Here is a 17,099-nt window from a genome sequence, read left to right on the forward strand (position 1 = left end):
ATTATTTGTTTCTATCATCATGTGTGTCATATCCTATATTACCCGTAAGCTTTCAGTACATCTAACAAAGTATCAAATGAGAAATATATTGCAGTGGTACAAAACCTGGTATTAAAAGGATTGCCTCTGAAATACGAGAAGTTCACTTAACCCAGAAAATGTGTCTGAGAAAGAAATCACAACTGGAAAAATTCCAGAGGAGGGAGGAGTTTTCACAGGAACTGAAGGTTGTTAACAGGCTGAAACTGAATCACTTGCTTCAAGGAAGTTAAATGAAGGCTATAATAGCATTCTTCTAAAAGCACGAGGGGAGCCAGTGCTATGGGGAGAGCAGCAGCGTGGATGTATCCCTTACTTTTATTGGTAGTCAGTGACTTGATTCACGGACTGAGTACAACAGGTAAACCAAATTATACATCAGTGTTGTCAGTGATCCATGTCGCAATAAGATGTAAGAAAAATAATTTCATTGGAATTCATAGAAGTATTTCTTTGTGTATTAGATGGTTTTTTTTATATTTTAGCGCACTAATCTGGTAAGCCGTGTGATTTTAGGTGGTTTAGACCTTTGTGAACATTTGTGAAGATCTCTAAGCTTTGCTATTGCTAACATATGCCTGAAATCTCCTTGTCTTGGATTTCTTTGCCTATGAGGGAGAACATGCACACTTTTTAAGGTGAACAGAAACTAAGTGGATTGAAAAAAATAAATTGTAAACTTGTAAATGTGGCATTCAGTTTCTCAGCAAAAACATAATTTCTACAAATATCACATTGAGAAAGTTTTTCTTATTGATGAGACAAAGTTCATTTTTCTTTTGCATTCCAATCTCATCTTCAGTAATTTTTATCCTTTCATGGGATTGTGATCTTTTTGGCAAGGCCAGAATTTGTTGTCCATCTCCAAATGCCCGTGAGAAGGTGATAGCGAGTTCCGTTAGGAGTTCCTTCTGATAGGAGATCAACACAGATTTCTTTTGTCCACAATAGATTTAAGATGGAAAAAACAGACTGTGGCCTTAACAGGTAACACGTTAACAGTGAGACTTTTCAGTACATAAGTTGGTGCAACCAGGATAGTGAGCTGCATTAAGTTTCATTTCTAAGAAAGCTGTGAAAAATATAGGTAACAAATAGAATTTGCTGGTTTGGGTCCAAAATACATGATAGGGCTCAAACATTAAACCAGTTTCAGGTCGGGTTTCTAGTGGTGGTTCAGGTTGTTGGCATGGGACATGAAGCCAAAGGTTGTGAAGCCAGGCTTTGGCACAACAAACAATATTTTTCTGGAACCAGGAGGAGTACAAAGGATCATTACTTTGACGGTGTTTTATAGCTATTTTTATGTGAGCATTCACATTCACACCTGAATTTCACAGTGGTTCACTGACTCCTGGACCCCAGTTTTGTAAAGCAGTATTATACCTGCTTCAGGTACAGGGCTGCTTAGCAGTACAGCATAAATTTAATTTGTTCTAAGTGTATATTCTGCAATCCTACAACTCATCACAACGGCTGCATGACAGCAGCCTCAGGCTCTTTTGACTGGAAATGATTGTCTGGGTGGATCATTTGCAAATCAGTCACCTGTTTTCAAAGGGATGAAAATCAGGTGAGTTGCATGTGAATGATTCACAAAAATATATGATTCACGTGATCTCATAACATTTGTTCTCATGTGGTGAAGTTGAAAATTTCTCCAGTTTTTTTGAGCCTCTTCCACTGTTCAATATGATCATAGCTGACCTTGTATTTCAATGTCATCGTTCTGTTCTGTCCCCATACCCCTCGACATCTTTAGGCTCTAAAATTCTATCCATTTCTTTCTTAAATATGTGTAATGATTTGCCTCCGCAGACTTCTGTAACAGAGAATTCCATGATTTCACCACCCTCTCAGTGAAGAAATGTCACAATCAAAATGGTCTAGAGTGTGTTCTGACACAGTGATCCCTCGGTCTGAAATCCCACAACTAGGGCAAGCATCATCCCTACAGCCAGTCTGTCCAGCCCTGTCAGAAGTTCGTGCTTCAATGAAATCCCCTGTGATTTTTCTAAACTCCAGTGAATCCAGGCTTGGTCACCCTGAAATATCTTTGTCTGACAAGCCTTGCATCAGTCTGGTGAACCTTTGCTGCAATCATTCTGTGGCACATATGTCTTTTCTTGGGTAAAGAGGCCAAAACTGCACACAATACTTTAGGTATGGTCTCACCCAGGCCCGGTACAGCTGCACCAAAACTTATAGCTTTTGTATTCAAACCCTCTTACAATGATGGCCAATTAACTATTTATCTCCTGAACTGCTTGTTTGCTTAAAGTGAGCAATGTACAGGTACAACCATGCTTCTATATATGAATGGACACTGATCACTACCTTAGTAACACCAATGCACCCAAATACTTTGGGTTAGATTTAATTTTGACTGATTGTCTGAAATGCATTCTGCCTCACTTTACCTGCATTTACTTAAAAAGAAATTGAAAAGCAGACATGCTATAAACCATGGCTAATTTGATTTCTCTCCTTATAGTTTATCAACATGTTGTTTAACTAACTGGCCTGTAGGTGTCCAGTTTTATCTTTCTCGCTCTCTACTTGAAAAAGGTCCTGTCCAATCCCACTTCTCAATTTACGTTTATCTTAAAAGAAAAATTCAACAATCATTGTTAGTGTTTCAACATTCAGGTCCTTTCAATTATTTCAACTGTGTACAGAGACGTTTTGATGCCTGTCATTTAACTTGCATTCAATAGGGATTAAAAGGCAGCTTTGTCCCTGTATTCTCTCACACTGGTATTTTATTTTGATTGAGAAGGCCCACCAATCACTAGAATAGTAATGGAAGCAACTCCTACATTTAATCTAAAATGATAAATTTATTTCTAAATTTCTGCTAATTTTCTCAGACCCATTTCCATTTCTATAGCTTTTCCTGATAAATATTCCATATCTTTCTGTGGTACATCTACATTTTTTAATCACACTGATTCAATCATTTGTTCAAGCCTCATTGGAAAATATTGGAAAATAGCTATTTTGTTAAAAATGGGTGAGGATGAGTGAATTGCTTTCCCACTTTTCAATTGACCTGTTTGTAACAAAGGTTTAAGTTCTTTTTAGCACATTGCTATATCTTTGTCCAATTAATAAGTGGTTCTCTGTTTCACCATAAGCAACGACTCAACTACAAGATTGTCTCACGTGAAAGACAGAAGTTTTATTTCCTGATAACAGAGGGAAAATTAATAAAGATGCAGTGTCTCAGGCCCTCACATGCACGCAGTTTCAATTTAAAAGGAGATAGTGAAATAACTCCGCAGAGGCCAGTATGCTATCCATCACCAAGTCACCTTTTATTTACATGTGGAAAGTCCTTGATGCTGATCCAGCTCCTTCAGTGCCAGGTCTCAGAGTCAGGATGTCTGACTCTTCAGTTCTAATCTGTCATCCAGGTCTCCCTGATTGGAACAGATTAACAGCCCCTATCAGATCTGATAAGTGTATGTATCGCTATGTGGGTCAGCAAACATTTGCATGAATTTGCTCTAGAATTGCTATGGTTATCCAAGTCACATTTGAAATGATCAAAGGAAACATAACTAATTGTAAGAGCCATTTGCAGTTTCAGTGTACCAGATGTGTGTACTTAGACATGCGTGGCTTAATCTTTGAGACAAGCAGGCTCAACCAGGTAAACAGCCCCAATCGGGGAACTCATATTCTATGAGGTCCAACTGGTTTACCTTGTTGTAATTACTACAGATAGTGTCCAGTAGAACCATTGACAACTGTAACCACTTCTCCTTGGAGAGAAGAAGCCCAGCAATAGTGCTCTCCATGCAGATAGTAAGCCTCAGGTGTCATTACAAAGCAGCAGATGCTTTGAGCAGCAGCATCTGTTGTGAGTTTTGCTTCCAGAAGGGCATTTTCACTTTATGTGTCAATGCTAATTAAATCATTCTTAACATAAGAAACTAAGATGTGGTAATGTGGTATTGAAAGATCCAACAGACGGTTATTGGAGGTCACTAATGTATACAATTTTTATACTCACAGCTTTGTCTGGGCCAACATTAAGCTAATATCACAATTTAGCCAAAAATGGGGAAAATCACCCTTATATGTATTGACCATATAAGACATTTAAAAACCACCTCAGCCAATTACTGTCACATCAGTCTGGTCTCAATTATCAGGAAGTGATCAGAAGGATTGTTGATAGTGTTATGAAAGCAGTCCTTGCTCAGTAAATAACCTGGTCACCGATGTTCAGTTTGAGTTCTGCCAGTGCCACTTGGACCCCGGTCTTATTATTTTCTAAATCAGCCTGTTCTGAGATTTTACTGCCTAGCCCAGGAACAGACAGGATTTTAACATGGGGCTTCTGCTTTAGAGTTAGGGATGAGCTCCTCAGTGTGGTGGCCCTGACAAAATTATTTTCAGCTGCTTCATCAACAAGCTTCCCTGCATCATCATATGATAAATGGGGAAATTCACTGCTGAATGCACAATGTTCAGCACTGTTTGCAACTCCTCAAATGCTGAAGCAATCCATGTCCCTTGGTCACAAGTCTTGGACATCATCCAGGCTTGGGCTGATAAATGGCAAGTAACTTTTGCATCACAAGTGCTGAGCAATAATGATAGTCAGGAGAGAAACTGACTATTTCCACTTGATGAGATAATGGGAACTGCAGATGCTGGAGAATTCCAAGATAATAAAATGTGAGAGCATTCATCAGAGAGGTCTAGGCCTGAAACGTCAGCTTTTGTGCTCCTGAGATGCTGCTTGGCCTGCTGTGTTCATCCAGCCTCACATTTTACTATTTCCACTTGATGTTTGATTCCTGCACTATCAATTTCCTGAGTGTTAACATTGATTAAAAACTGAACTCAAACAGCCATATAAATATTGTGGTTACAGAAGGAGGTACAAGGCTAAGAACTATGTGACGTGTAACTCAATTCCCATCTCCTCAGTTCCTGTCCCCCATCTAAAGGTGCAAATCAGGAGTATAGTGGAATACTCTCCACTTGCCTAGATGTGTCCAGCTGCGACAACACTCAAGAAGCTCAACATCTTCCAGGACAAAGCAGCTCACTGGATTAGCAATTTAAACATTTACTCCCTCCACCACCAATGAATGACGTATGTTTCACTTGCCATTATTATTGCTGTTCCATCACCGTCATTAGGTCAAAATCCTTATCAGCACTATTGGCTTACTTATACCACTTGAACTGCAGTGGACCCATAATGTAGCTCACCATTACTTTGGCAGATGCAATTACAGGTGTGTAATGAATGCTGGTCTAGCCAATGACACATTCCAAATACACATTCCAAGAATACACTTTTACAACAATGCATGACCTAGTACTTGGGAATTCAGTGGTTGATAAAGAAAGAGAAATAAGTTTCACTTATGGAAGTTTAGTAGGGGAAAGAATAAAGAACAAGAGGAGGCCTACAAACCTGCTTCACCATTCTATAAGCTCATGTCTGATATGATTTTAACCTCAGCTCTACGCCTTCGCATATTCTCAATAATCTTTCATCCAGGTGGTAATCAAGATTCTATCTACCTCTGCTTTGAAAATATTTAATGATTCTACATCCAAACTCTTTCCATAAACAAAGACTTAACCCTCAGAGGAAAAAAAATTTCCTCATCTGTTTTAAATGAGCACTCATTTTTATCTCCGACCCCCACTTATAGTTCCTCCCACTAGAAAACAACACCCTTTTAACTTTCACCCAGTCAAGTCTGTCCAGCATTTTAGATGTTTCAATTAAGTCATTTGACACATTCAAACTCCAGACAATACAAGGCTAGCATTTCTTCATAAAGCAAACTGCTCAATCCATGTATTAGGCTAGTAAACATTTCTGAACTGCTCCAATGTATTGACAACCTTCCAGGACTACAGTGAAAACCGTAAACATTACTCCAGAAGTGATCTCACTAATATCCTATATAACATAAGCACAACCTCCCTACTCTTGCATTTATTACCCTTTCTAAGAAATGATAATATACTGTTAGCTTTCCTGATTATTTACTGATACTGCATGCTAACCTTCTGTGATTCATGCACAAGGAAACCCAGGTCTCTCTGGATCTCACAGCTCTACAACCTCTCATTATTAATCTATCTCTTTCCCTTTGTAGGTTTCATTTTCTTTCATAACTCACTTTTCTGTCTACGTTTGTGATCAGACCTTTAAACACTTCATCCAAATTGTTTTCATAAATTGTAAAGTTTTGAGGCCCCAGCACCACTCTCGACATCCTGCCAGCCAGAAAAAGATTCACTTATTCCTACTTTTTGCATCCTTCAAGCTAATGTTCTATCCTTCTGAACGGCAATATTTCTATAATTTTGTAATTCTATTAATGCCAATATGGACATTTCAATTTATCTACCTAAATAAACTCTAATAGATCCACAGTGTAGCATCCATTTCTTTCTCAAATGAGGTATTACCTACATAACTATATCTGGAAATTTATTTCACACTGGGGGCCAGTGTTGGAGTGAAGATTAATTTCTGAATATCTGTCTTCAAATTGCTTATTTTGAATATGCTTTCAGAAAACTTACAATGAAACTTCCTAAACTTGTTTCACTGGATTTATCCAAAAAGGCATGACAGTGAAGTTTCAGAAATCACAAGATCACACTTCCTCAGGCATTTTCTCCTCCTTTGAACATCTGACCATGTTCCATTTTCTCATATCTTTTTCAAAATCATAGTTCCTGTATACATTCCCAAGATGATATAAATGCTTTTATTGAAAAGTTTTCATTATTTCCTCATAAAAGCCAAAAGAACTGCAGATGCTGTAAATCAGGAACAAAAACAAAGTTGCTGGAAAATCTCAGCTGGTCGAGCAGCATCAGTCAATGAAAAGACAGATGTTAACTCTATCTTTTCCTTCATAGATGCTGTCAGACCTGCTGAGTTTTTTCAGCAACTTTGCTTTTGTTCATTATTTCCTCCTTCAGCCTCTTTTCTGACAGCTTCTCCCCTCAGTGATTTGGAGTTCCAGGTCAACTCATCACGTTATTATCCCTCTGAGTTCACTACCTTCTTATATTTCCAAAATTTCTCCCTCCTTCTAAACTCTCACACTCTCTTTACCTTTCCAATGTGTGTAGTGTTGCTCGTTTCATGAAATCAATTTCAGGTGAGGCCATCTTTAGTCACGTACTTGTATTACTCCATACTTACATCCCAAGCTACGCCCCAACCCCATCTTATTCTGTATTTGTCCCTGTAAAATACTAATACAATTCAATGACAATTATACCTCCAATATTACACCTGCTGAGCCTCTGGATTTTCCTTTGATTCAAAATTGCTGCAAATTTTGATTTGCTCACTTGCACCTTCACTCCCATTGATGCCACAGTGCCCAACAAAAGCATTTAAACTCTCATTTCACACCATTCACCTTTGGGGCTGCTGTGGTGTAATGGTAATTCCACTGGACTAACAATCCTGAACTTCAGGCTGATGTTCTGAGCAGTTGGGTGACTATCCCATCATGGCTGATGGTGAAATATGACTTCAATTACAAAATCTGGAACAAACGAAAAATGCCATCTAAAGATGACCATGTAATCAATGTTAATTGTCATAAAGGCACATCTGATGCATTTGCATTCTTTAGGAAATGTGATGACCCTCTTTACCTGGTCCAACGGACATGTAGTTCCAGACTAACAGTAATGTGGTTGACTTTTAACTGCCCTGTGTGATGTAGATACACCTTTATGTTTTTCGGGATTGAGTTTCAGAATGTTGATCCAATGTCAATGAAAGAATGATGGTACGTTTCTCAGCCGGATATGAACTGACTTGTAAAGGAACTTACAGGTGATAATGTTTCCATGGTGTCTGTTGTCCTGGTGATAATGCAGCTTCTGAAGTGTTGGTCTGCAGTCTCAACAAGTGGTGCTCCATATGAGAGGAACAGGTTGTAACAAAGATGTAAAATAGTATTGGCAATGAAAGAATGTTACAAATAATCATTCTGAAAATGTATTTCACTGACTGGTTGATACCAAAAATAATTGGTGGGTCCCAGACACTTTCTTATGTCACCAGAAGCTGAATGGCCCAAGTGACTGCATTTCCTGTGGGTTAGGAATGCTGACATGCCACTCATCTCCAGCACCTCATCCTCTACTTGTGCTTTATTCTGTCTTCTGCAACCACAAGAGGAGACCTATGAGTAACTGTAATGGCATGTGTTTATTCATTTTCTTCTGCATTTGGTTAGGGTTTTTATCACAGAGAGGCATGACATTGCATAACAACGTAGGCCATAACGCATCACAAACAACGGGTGCAGTCTTATTCCTTTTATCAAGCCAATGATTCTTGCATAAGTTTGCGCAGTGTCCTCTGCTCCAAATCTCTTCTCATTCGAAAAAAAATCAATTGTTCCTTAGACATGCAACCTTATTCTGCCTGAATAAAATAAATGGAATATGTAACAGGAAGGTTTACCTGTTTAAGTGCAATTATTTCTAATAATGTTACAGAGGAATATTGTGGAGTAGGTTTGACTTTTTACCATCTTTGTGAGACAATGGCCTTGTGGTATTACCTCCACACTATTAATCCAGAGGCCAAGGCTAATGTTCTGGAACATGGGTTCAAATTCCACAACGGCAAATGGTGGAATTTGAATTCAATAAAAATCTGGAATTAAAAGTCTAATGACGACCTTGAACTATTGTTGATCGTTGGAAAAACCCATCACTGGCACCATTTAGAGAGCAAAACTGCCATCCTTACATGCACTGGTCTACATGTGAATTCAGATCCACAGCAGTGTTTGACTCAACTGCCCTCTGGAAATTAGGGATTGGTAATAAATACTAATCTGTCCAGTGTCACCCACACCCTCTGAATGAGTTTAAAAAACACATTAACCAAGCAATTAAGGGTTGTTTCATAGTTGCCCTGGGAACAGAATGCCTAATGGTAGTTTTTTTTAACTCTAATATAATTGCTATGTTTTCATTGAATTTTTAAATGTAGCTCAGCATTAATATTAAACCTGTTGCTGGTGAATATTTCTCCAATTTAACATGATGCAGGTTGGATTGGGAAATGTAAAGGGTGTACTTGGTGAATCAAATAACTGGAAGCAAAGGAGGGAAAGTATCTGTGATCTTATTGATCATTTATTGAAAGTAAATTGGTTGTGTAAAACAGATTGATTAATTTTTGGAATACTAGGAAAAACATTTTCTTCCTTAGACACTACTAGCAACCTCACATTTTAAACATTGAGTGCATGGTACCTGTTAATAATTGAACAATGGAGAAGTGAACAATTGTGTATTACGGAGACAGGAAAAAAAATTCACCTAAAAAAGTTTAATTATTTATTTTCATGTTTATTTATTTGTTATAAGAAGATGTAGAAACAAAATGGACAAGATATATACTTGTACTCAGTCTTTCACACTGTAACCACTGACTCACAACTTTAGCCTAACTGAGGGCTGATGTTTATGGTCTCCCATTGGTAGGATGGTGAGCTGGGAGTGGGGGTGTGGGGATGCAGGCAGGAAATTGGACAGCATGCCAGGCATGACATTCTCAGCATCAACCCTCCCCCTAAAAGGCCCCTTCTTGCTGCAGGCAGGAATTTACCCAGGGCGCTGGGGCTCCAATAAATGGCTAGTGCAGATCAAACTACTGAGTGGGCTAATGGCTATACAACAGGTGTCCTCTTTTCTGGGTCCAAAGTACGAACTAGATTAGCTTCCCATAATAGAATACACATCTGTTCCCTTCAGATGTCCACTCCATACCACATCCCTCTTGGCTGGGTCTGTCAGTCTGACCCTGGTGCGGGTCCAGCATAACCTTTGAACTCTGGCTCTATCCCAGCATGCTTCCCTGACCCAGCAGTGGCCATTGTTCCCAGTAATGCCACAGACACCAGAAAACTACTGGCCACTAGATTGGCTGGAGGGCTTTAGAGTTGAGACATTCTCCCAGAAGAGGGCAGGGATTGGAAAGCCCAACACCAGGGCAGCACAGTGGCTCAGTGGTTAGCACTGCTGCCTCACAATGCCAGGGACCTGGGTTCAATTCCACCCTTGGGAGACTGTCTGTGTGGAGTTTGTACGCTCTTTCCGTGACTGGGTGGGTTCCCTCCGGGTGCCCTGGTTTTCTCCCACAGTCCAAAGATGTGCAGGTTAGGTGGATTGGTTACACTAAACTGCCTGTAGTGTTCAGGGGTCTGTAAATTAGGTGGCTTAGAGAGAATTAATCAAGTCTCCCCACAGTTTTCTGTGCTCAAAAGAAAACAATCTAACCAACCTGGACTCTTTCTGTATGGTTCAGTTTCTCTATCTCAGGCAATATCCTGGAGAACATCCTTTGTACCACTCCCAGTGCTCTCACATCCTTCCTATAGCAAGGTGACCAGAACTACACTGTATTCTAGTTGTGGCCTGACCAACACACTACAACTCCATGATTACCTCCTTGCTCTCTCCGTCTATATCATGACTGATGAAAGCAAATGTTCCACATCAATCCTATGCACATGTCCTGCTGACTTCAGTGATCTTTGATTAATCACCCCAATATCCCTCTGTTCCTCAAATCTATCCAGGGCCCTGTCATTCATTAAATACTCCCTCATCTTGTTTCTTCTTCCATTGTGCATCGCCTTGCACTTATCACAGTTAAATAGCATCTACCTCTGATATGCCTGTTTGACCTATCATCTTTCTCTTACTGTAACCTGCAACCACCTTCTTGGCTATTAATCATTCTCCCAATCTTGGTTCATATAAATTTGCTTAAACATCCCCCCAACATTTCAATTTATCATTTATTTATATAACAAACAGTAAGGATCCCAATACTGATCCTCTATGTATGGCACTGGATACCGGACTCCAGTCACTTAAACAGCCTTCCACCTCTATCCTTTGTGTCCTGTTACTAAGCCAGTTTCTGATCCATCTCACCAGGTTTCATTCAACTCAATGTACTTTAGCCTTCTCAATCAGTTTCCCATGTGGCACTTTATCAAAATCTTTGCTAGAACCCATATAAACTACATCAACCAAACTTCCCACATCATAGACTTGGTCACATTGTCAAAAAATATTAATGATTTGTTCAGCATGACTTCCCTCTGACACAGTCATTACGACAATCCCTAATTAACCCAGGCCTTTCCAAGTGGGTATTAATTTACTCCCTCAGAATTTTCTCCAATAGTTTTCCTAACACTGACATGAGACTCACCAGTTTTGTAAATTCCTGGTTCATCTCTACCACCCTTCTTAAAAGGCAGGCTACATTAGCCATCCTCCAGTCCTCTGGCGCTTCACTTGTGACCAAGAGGGGAATTTTAAAAAATGTGTGCCAGAGCCCCTGCCATTTCCTGCCTTGCCTCCCACAGCAGCCTGGGACGCAGTTAATTCAGGCCATGGAACTTGTCTGTTTGGAAGTCCGAGAAAGCCTGCAACACTTCTCCATTTCCTGTGGAAAGTTCCTCACAGTGCTTTTTCCTGTATGCCAGACCTACATTCTCCTTTTCCACGCTAAGGACCAAAAGGACGTATTTGTTCATCACCCCTCCAATATCCTACAGCTTCACACACATATTGCCCCCCACAGTCCCTCCTCTTTGCCCGGTAACCTCTTCACTTTAACATATTTATAGAATATCTTGTGATTTTCTCTTTTCCTGTTCTCAACTCCTTTATCATGCTCCTTTTTTGTTCTACCAATTGCTTTCTTAAGTTCTCTCCAGCATTTCCTGTGTTGCTCTGGGGCCAAGGATAAATTGTTATCTTTGGACTTGCTAAAAGGCATTCTCCTCTTCTTTATCCAATCCCAAATTGCTCTAGACATTCAGGGTTCTCAATGTTTTGCTTCTATATTTCCTTCTAAAGGATGTGTGTGGAACCTGTACTCTCCCCAGCTTCTTTTGGAATACCACCCATTGCTCCACCATAGACTTACCTACAAGGAGATAATAATAACAATAAGAACAATAATAGATCCTGCTTTCTTTTAATGCAATCTACCTTCACCCCAATCCAAAGCTGCCTTTTGCAGGTGATCTTTCTCCCTATTCAGAACAAATTTGAATCATTCCAATATCATCATCATCACTGTCACTGAAATGTTCCCCCACAGCCATATCAAACACTTATCAGGCTTCTTTTCCTAGAACCGGATCTAGCACTGAACCATTCCCTATTTGGACCTTCTACATATTGATACAACAAAAAAAAGTCCCTGGATACATTTCAAGAAATCTGCTCCCTCGAAACACTTAATGCTATCCCAATTTATGTTGGGAAAGTTGAAATCCTCTCATCTAATTACCTGATTATTACTCCAAAACACCTCCGAACTGTCTACATACTTGCTCCTTGATTTCCTAGACTTTTTGGGGGCCTATAACACACTTCTAGTAAAATAGCCAACCCCTTAACATTCCTCAGTTCTACCCACAAAGCCTCAAATGAGGACTCTTTCAAGATATCATCTCTCAATTGCAGTAATTGACTTCTTAGACTATTGACTAAAGTTAACTAATTGACATCTAATGATATCAAACACTGAATAGTTCTTTGAACTGGGCACCCTCTACCTATTGAGAAAAACAAGTGTAATGCATTTATCACACTGAGACAAATTCACATGAATGTACCTCTAGTTTGAGAGGAACATGAAGTGAGCCGAGCTTTTCCACTTTACCTAGAACAGACCTCTCACTGAGTCCTGAGGTCCACAAGTAGCTTAACAATCACCTTGCAATCATTACAGTGCTGCAAGGGATCAATTCAGCCCATATTTGTTCAGGCTTTGAGCATTTTGATTTACAGCCACAATCCTGCCTTGTCCCAATAACCCTGAACGTTACTGAAATGGAAATATGCCCTCATGATTAATTCAATTGAATCTGCCTCTCCCCCATGCAGAAAGCTTATTCAGACCCTAACTACTCACTAGATGAAGTTTCTCTTCCCCTCCTTGCATCAAGCGTGCCTTCTTCTTAAAATAACTCTGTAATGATTTAGCTAGCTAGGATTTATTCAGAAGTCAGCAGCACAGGGGTGGATATGAGCTGATAAATGGAGACAGAGCCCCAAGTAAGAGAGCAAGCAAGCAATGCGAAAGGGATAGGGAAACAAAGAGATAGTGCAGAGCAGGCCGAGTTCAGTCGCTGGACTCAAAACATTAATTCTGCTTTCTCCCCACAGATGCCACCAGACCTGTTGAATTTCACCAGCAATTTCTGTTTACATTTCAGATCTCCAGCACCCTCAGTTTTCTTTTACTTTAGATCTGTACCCTTTACTTCTTGATTCTTTTATAAGAAGGACCTTTATAGAGCTTTTGTCAGACCACATCATTCCCATTGTCTGAGGAACTAATGGGAGCCTTTGTGTTGCAGGGGAGAAAACAGAGTTAATATTTCAGGTCCAGTGACCCTTCCTCAAGGCATCTGGGGTACCACTTATACCCCAGACAGCCATGGTTTCTGAACAAACAAGCCCATCATATGAAATAGTTTGTGGCTTCAGACCTGAGTGCAAAGGCCCTATCAAACTTAAGCAGGTCATGCCACCAATGTTAATGGACCAGTTAGGCCACAATGTCAATTTGTGGCTTTTAATCATCTTTTTAAAGCCAGGTGAAAGCAATTACTTCAATTTAAAGATTATACTTTATTTGTCCTTTAAAATTCATAATTGAGTTTCCTATTGTGTCCTTGCACTTTCAAGTTGTATCAAGTAAATTTGTCAGCCCTGATTTCAGAAACAATTACATCCAGGCTTGGTGGTTTTAAACTGTGCTTTTTGTACTGGAGATCCCTAAGACTGTAGCCAATTCAAAGTCTGAAAGACTTTGTCTGAGCAAAACTTTCAGCTTCCTCATTGTTCTCTTGAAACCTGTTCAAAAACAGAAAAAGAATCAACTGTGGGCCTGGAAGAAACCCAGTGGGTTAATAACGTTTGTACAACACATGCCAGCAGACGGAACATGTGTGAGAAGATTTAAAACTGTCAGCAGAAAGAGACAACTCTACTGGTCTCAGAAAGGGATAGGGTCTAAGTCACCAGGTGATATCATGTTGTACTTTCACATATTCAGTTTTAAAAATGCTGTCACAAATCTTCTAATAACTTCAAACTTGGCATTTTGAACTTCTATTGTCATGAATAAAACTTTTCAAGTTCTTTGTTTTAAGACCACCTTCAGGAAAATGTCAGAAATCACACAACACCAGGTTATAATCCAATAGATTTATTTGAAAACACAAGCTTTTGGAGCCTCAGTCCTGCTTCAGGTGTTAGTCATATTCGTCAGATGTTAGAAAGAGAGAGGCTCCAAAAGCTTGTGTTTTCAAAAAAAAACCTGTTGGACTACACGCTGGTGTTGTGTGATTTCTGACCTTGTCCATCCCAGTTCTACACCAGCACCTCCACATCATGACCTTCAGAAAAAGCATTACTCATTCCAAATTTGGAGTTCAAATTGGATGCTTTCCAAAAAGGTTTATCATATTTTGAGAGCAAGCTAAGCCACTATTTTTTTGCAACATCTCTCTATAGCAGTTTTAAAAGACGCTGTTTAAATTTATTCAAAATATGCTTTGAATCTATAATACTTTTGATTTACTCCTTGTTTTAAAATTGATTTCAATTGAACATAAGGAATGCTTCAATGTACCTGTTATGGGAGCTGTCTGTGAATACACTCCGAATTTCACAAAGAGATTCTTTGGCATCGCTGGGGAAAGTGACTTGATCTTTTCCCAACTCTACCAAAGGGTTCTCAACCTTTATCTGCCCTTTCTAGCTCTTGGGTGATGTTACATGCTTGCTTTGTGCCACTACACTGGGATGTAACAACTCAGCAAACACTGTCAGCTACATTCTCAAGGTTAGCTGAGATAGGGTCATTCCCTATTTCCAATTCCTTCGCCTCTGCCACATCTGCTCCCTGGATGAGGCATTCGACTCCCGCACATCCCAGATGTCCACATTCTTCAAGGGCCGCAACTTTCCCCCCCACAGTGGTTGAGAACGCCCTTGGCCGGGTCTCCTGCATTTCCCTCACACCCCGCCCCCGCAACAACCACCCTAAGAGGATCCCCCTCGTCCTCACATACCACCCCACCAACCTCCGGATACAACGCATCATCCTCCGACACTTCCGCAATCTACAATCCGACACCACCACCCAAGACATTTTTCCATCCCCACCCCTGTATGCCTTTCAGAGAGACCACTCTCTCCATGACTCTCTTGTTCGCTCCACACTGCCCTCCAACCCCACCACACCCGGCACCTTCCCCTGCAACTGCAGGATGTCCTACACTTGCCCCCACACCTCCTCCCTCACCCCCATCCCAGGCCCCAAGATGACTTTCCACATTAAGCAGAGGTTCACCTGCACATCTGCCAATGTGGTATACTGCATCCACTGTACCCGGTGTGGCTTCCTCTACATTGGGGAAACCAAGCGGAGGCTTGGGGGCTGCTTTGCAGAACACCTCCACTTGGTTTGCAACAAACAACTGCACCTCCCAGTCGCGAAACATTTTAACTCCCTCTCCCATTCCTTAGACGACTTGTCCATCATGGGCCTCCTGCGGTGCCACAATGATGCCACCCGAAGGTTGCAGGAACAGCAACTCATATTCCGCTTGGGAACCTTGCAGCCCAATGGTATCAATGTGGACTTCACACGCTTCAAAATCTCCCCTTCCCCCAATGCATCCCAAAACCAGCCCAGCTCGTCCCCTCCACCCACTGCATCCCAAAACCAGCCCAGCTTGTCCCCGCCTCCTTAACCTGTTCTTCCTCTCACCTATCCCCTCCTCCCACCCCAAGCCGCCCCTCCATTTCCCACCTACCAACCTCATCCTGCCTCCTTGACCTGTCTGTCTTCCCTGGACTGACCTATACCCTCCCTACCTCCCCACCTATACACTCCTCTCCACCTATCTTCTTTTCTCTCCATCTTCGGTCTGCCCCCCCCTCTCTCCCTATTTATTTCAGAGCCCTCACCCCATCCCCCTCTCTGATGAAGGGTCTAGGCCCGAAACGTCAGCTTTTGTGCTCCTGAGATGCTGCTTGGCCTGCTGTGTTCATCCAGCTCCACACTTTGTTCTCAAGGTTAGCTGCCTTGTCTTGCACATTCCCAGTCCTGCCTGCTGTGTTTTCACAGGCTTCTGTCTGGAATGTTTTGATTTTTTTTGCCATTGGCTAATTTTGTTCAAAGAGAATTACTATTCCAAATTTCCAGCTTTACCCCATTTTTACAGCGCCAATTCATTCCAACAAACTTTTAAGATGAGTGAATCTCATTATCCAAAATTAAAGAATCGCTCATGTATTACTACAATATTTGAAAGTTCATTCTGGCTACAAAAAGAGCAAGTTCCAAAGACAATAATTTAATGATAAAAATTTTGAAGCTTACCCTTTACCTAGGACTCTTTTCTCAAGTAGATTACAACACAGGCAGTACAGTGTTTTAAGGAAAGAGGATGCTAAATTGCCGATAGTGTTCAGGGATGTGTAGATTAGATAGGTTATAAGAGTATAGGTCTGGATTGATGCTCTGAGGATCAGTGTGGGCTTGTTGGGCTGACGGGCCTGTTTCCGCGCTGTAAGGATTCTATGATAGTGAAGCTCTATGATGAAATAAATGATGCCACTTAATTTCCTTTCCTCAATTGGTTTCATGAGACTGCAACCATTTTCTCTCTCTTTCTCTCTCTCTCTACTACAACTTATGAATATTTTCTTCCATTTTCAGTTTTAACTTTATGCTTATCCTTTGCTTCTAGGGAGAATGAAATGTACAAATAGTTTTATGTTCGATGTCTTACATTCCAGAACCACCAGGTATGGGACAGAAATGATTGATTACCTTTTATTCAGCAATGGTTACACCAGCTCAGCTTTATCAGTCAAATCCTGCCCAAAGGTGGCAATTCTCAGAGGTCTGTCCTTCAGAGCTTGTAGCTGCCATGCGTAGCTAACTTTCAACCTCCAGAAGGTCATAACCGTGC

At 40.6% G+C, this 17,099-nt stretch overlaps 1 protein-coding gene across 2 annotated transcripts in view; it reads left to right on the forward strand.

The window, feature by feature from the left end:
- The first annotated feature begins 312 nt into the window (after positions 1–312).
- Positions 313–17,099, forward strand: part of LOC125457862 (mucin-2-like) — an 80,141-nt gene continuing 63,354 nt past the window's right edge. For both annotated transcript variants that reach the window (XM_059651131.1, XM_059651132.1), the window contains exon 1: positions 313–400. In XM_059651131.1, the coding sequence (XP_059507114.1) occupies positions 322–400 (79 nt within the window). In that variant the 5' untranslated portion in view covers positions 313–321. The remainder of the gene's footprint in view (positions 401–17,099) is intronic.

This window comes from Stegostoma tigrinum, chromosome 14 (genome assembly GCF_030684315.1).
Source record: "Stegostoma tigrinum isolate sSteTig4 chromosome 14, sSteTig4.hap1, whole genome shotgun sequence".
Lineage (NCBI taxonomy): Eukaryota > Metazoa > Chordata > Chondrichthyes > Orectolobiformes > Stegostomatidae > Stegostoma > Stegostoma tigrinum.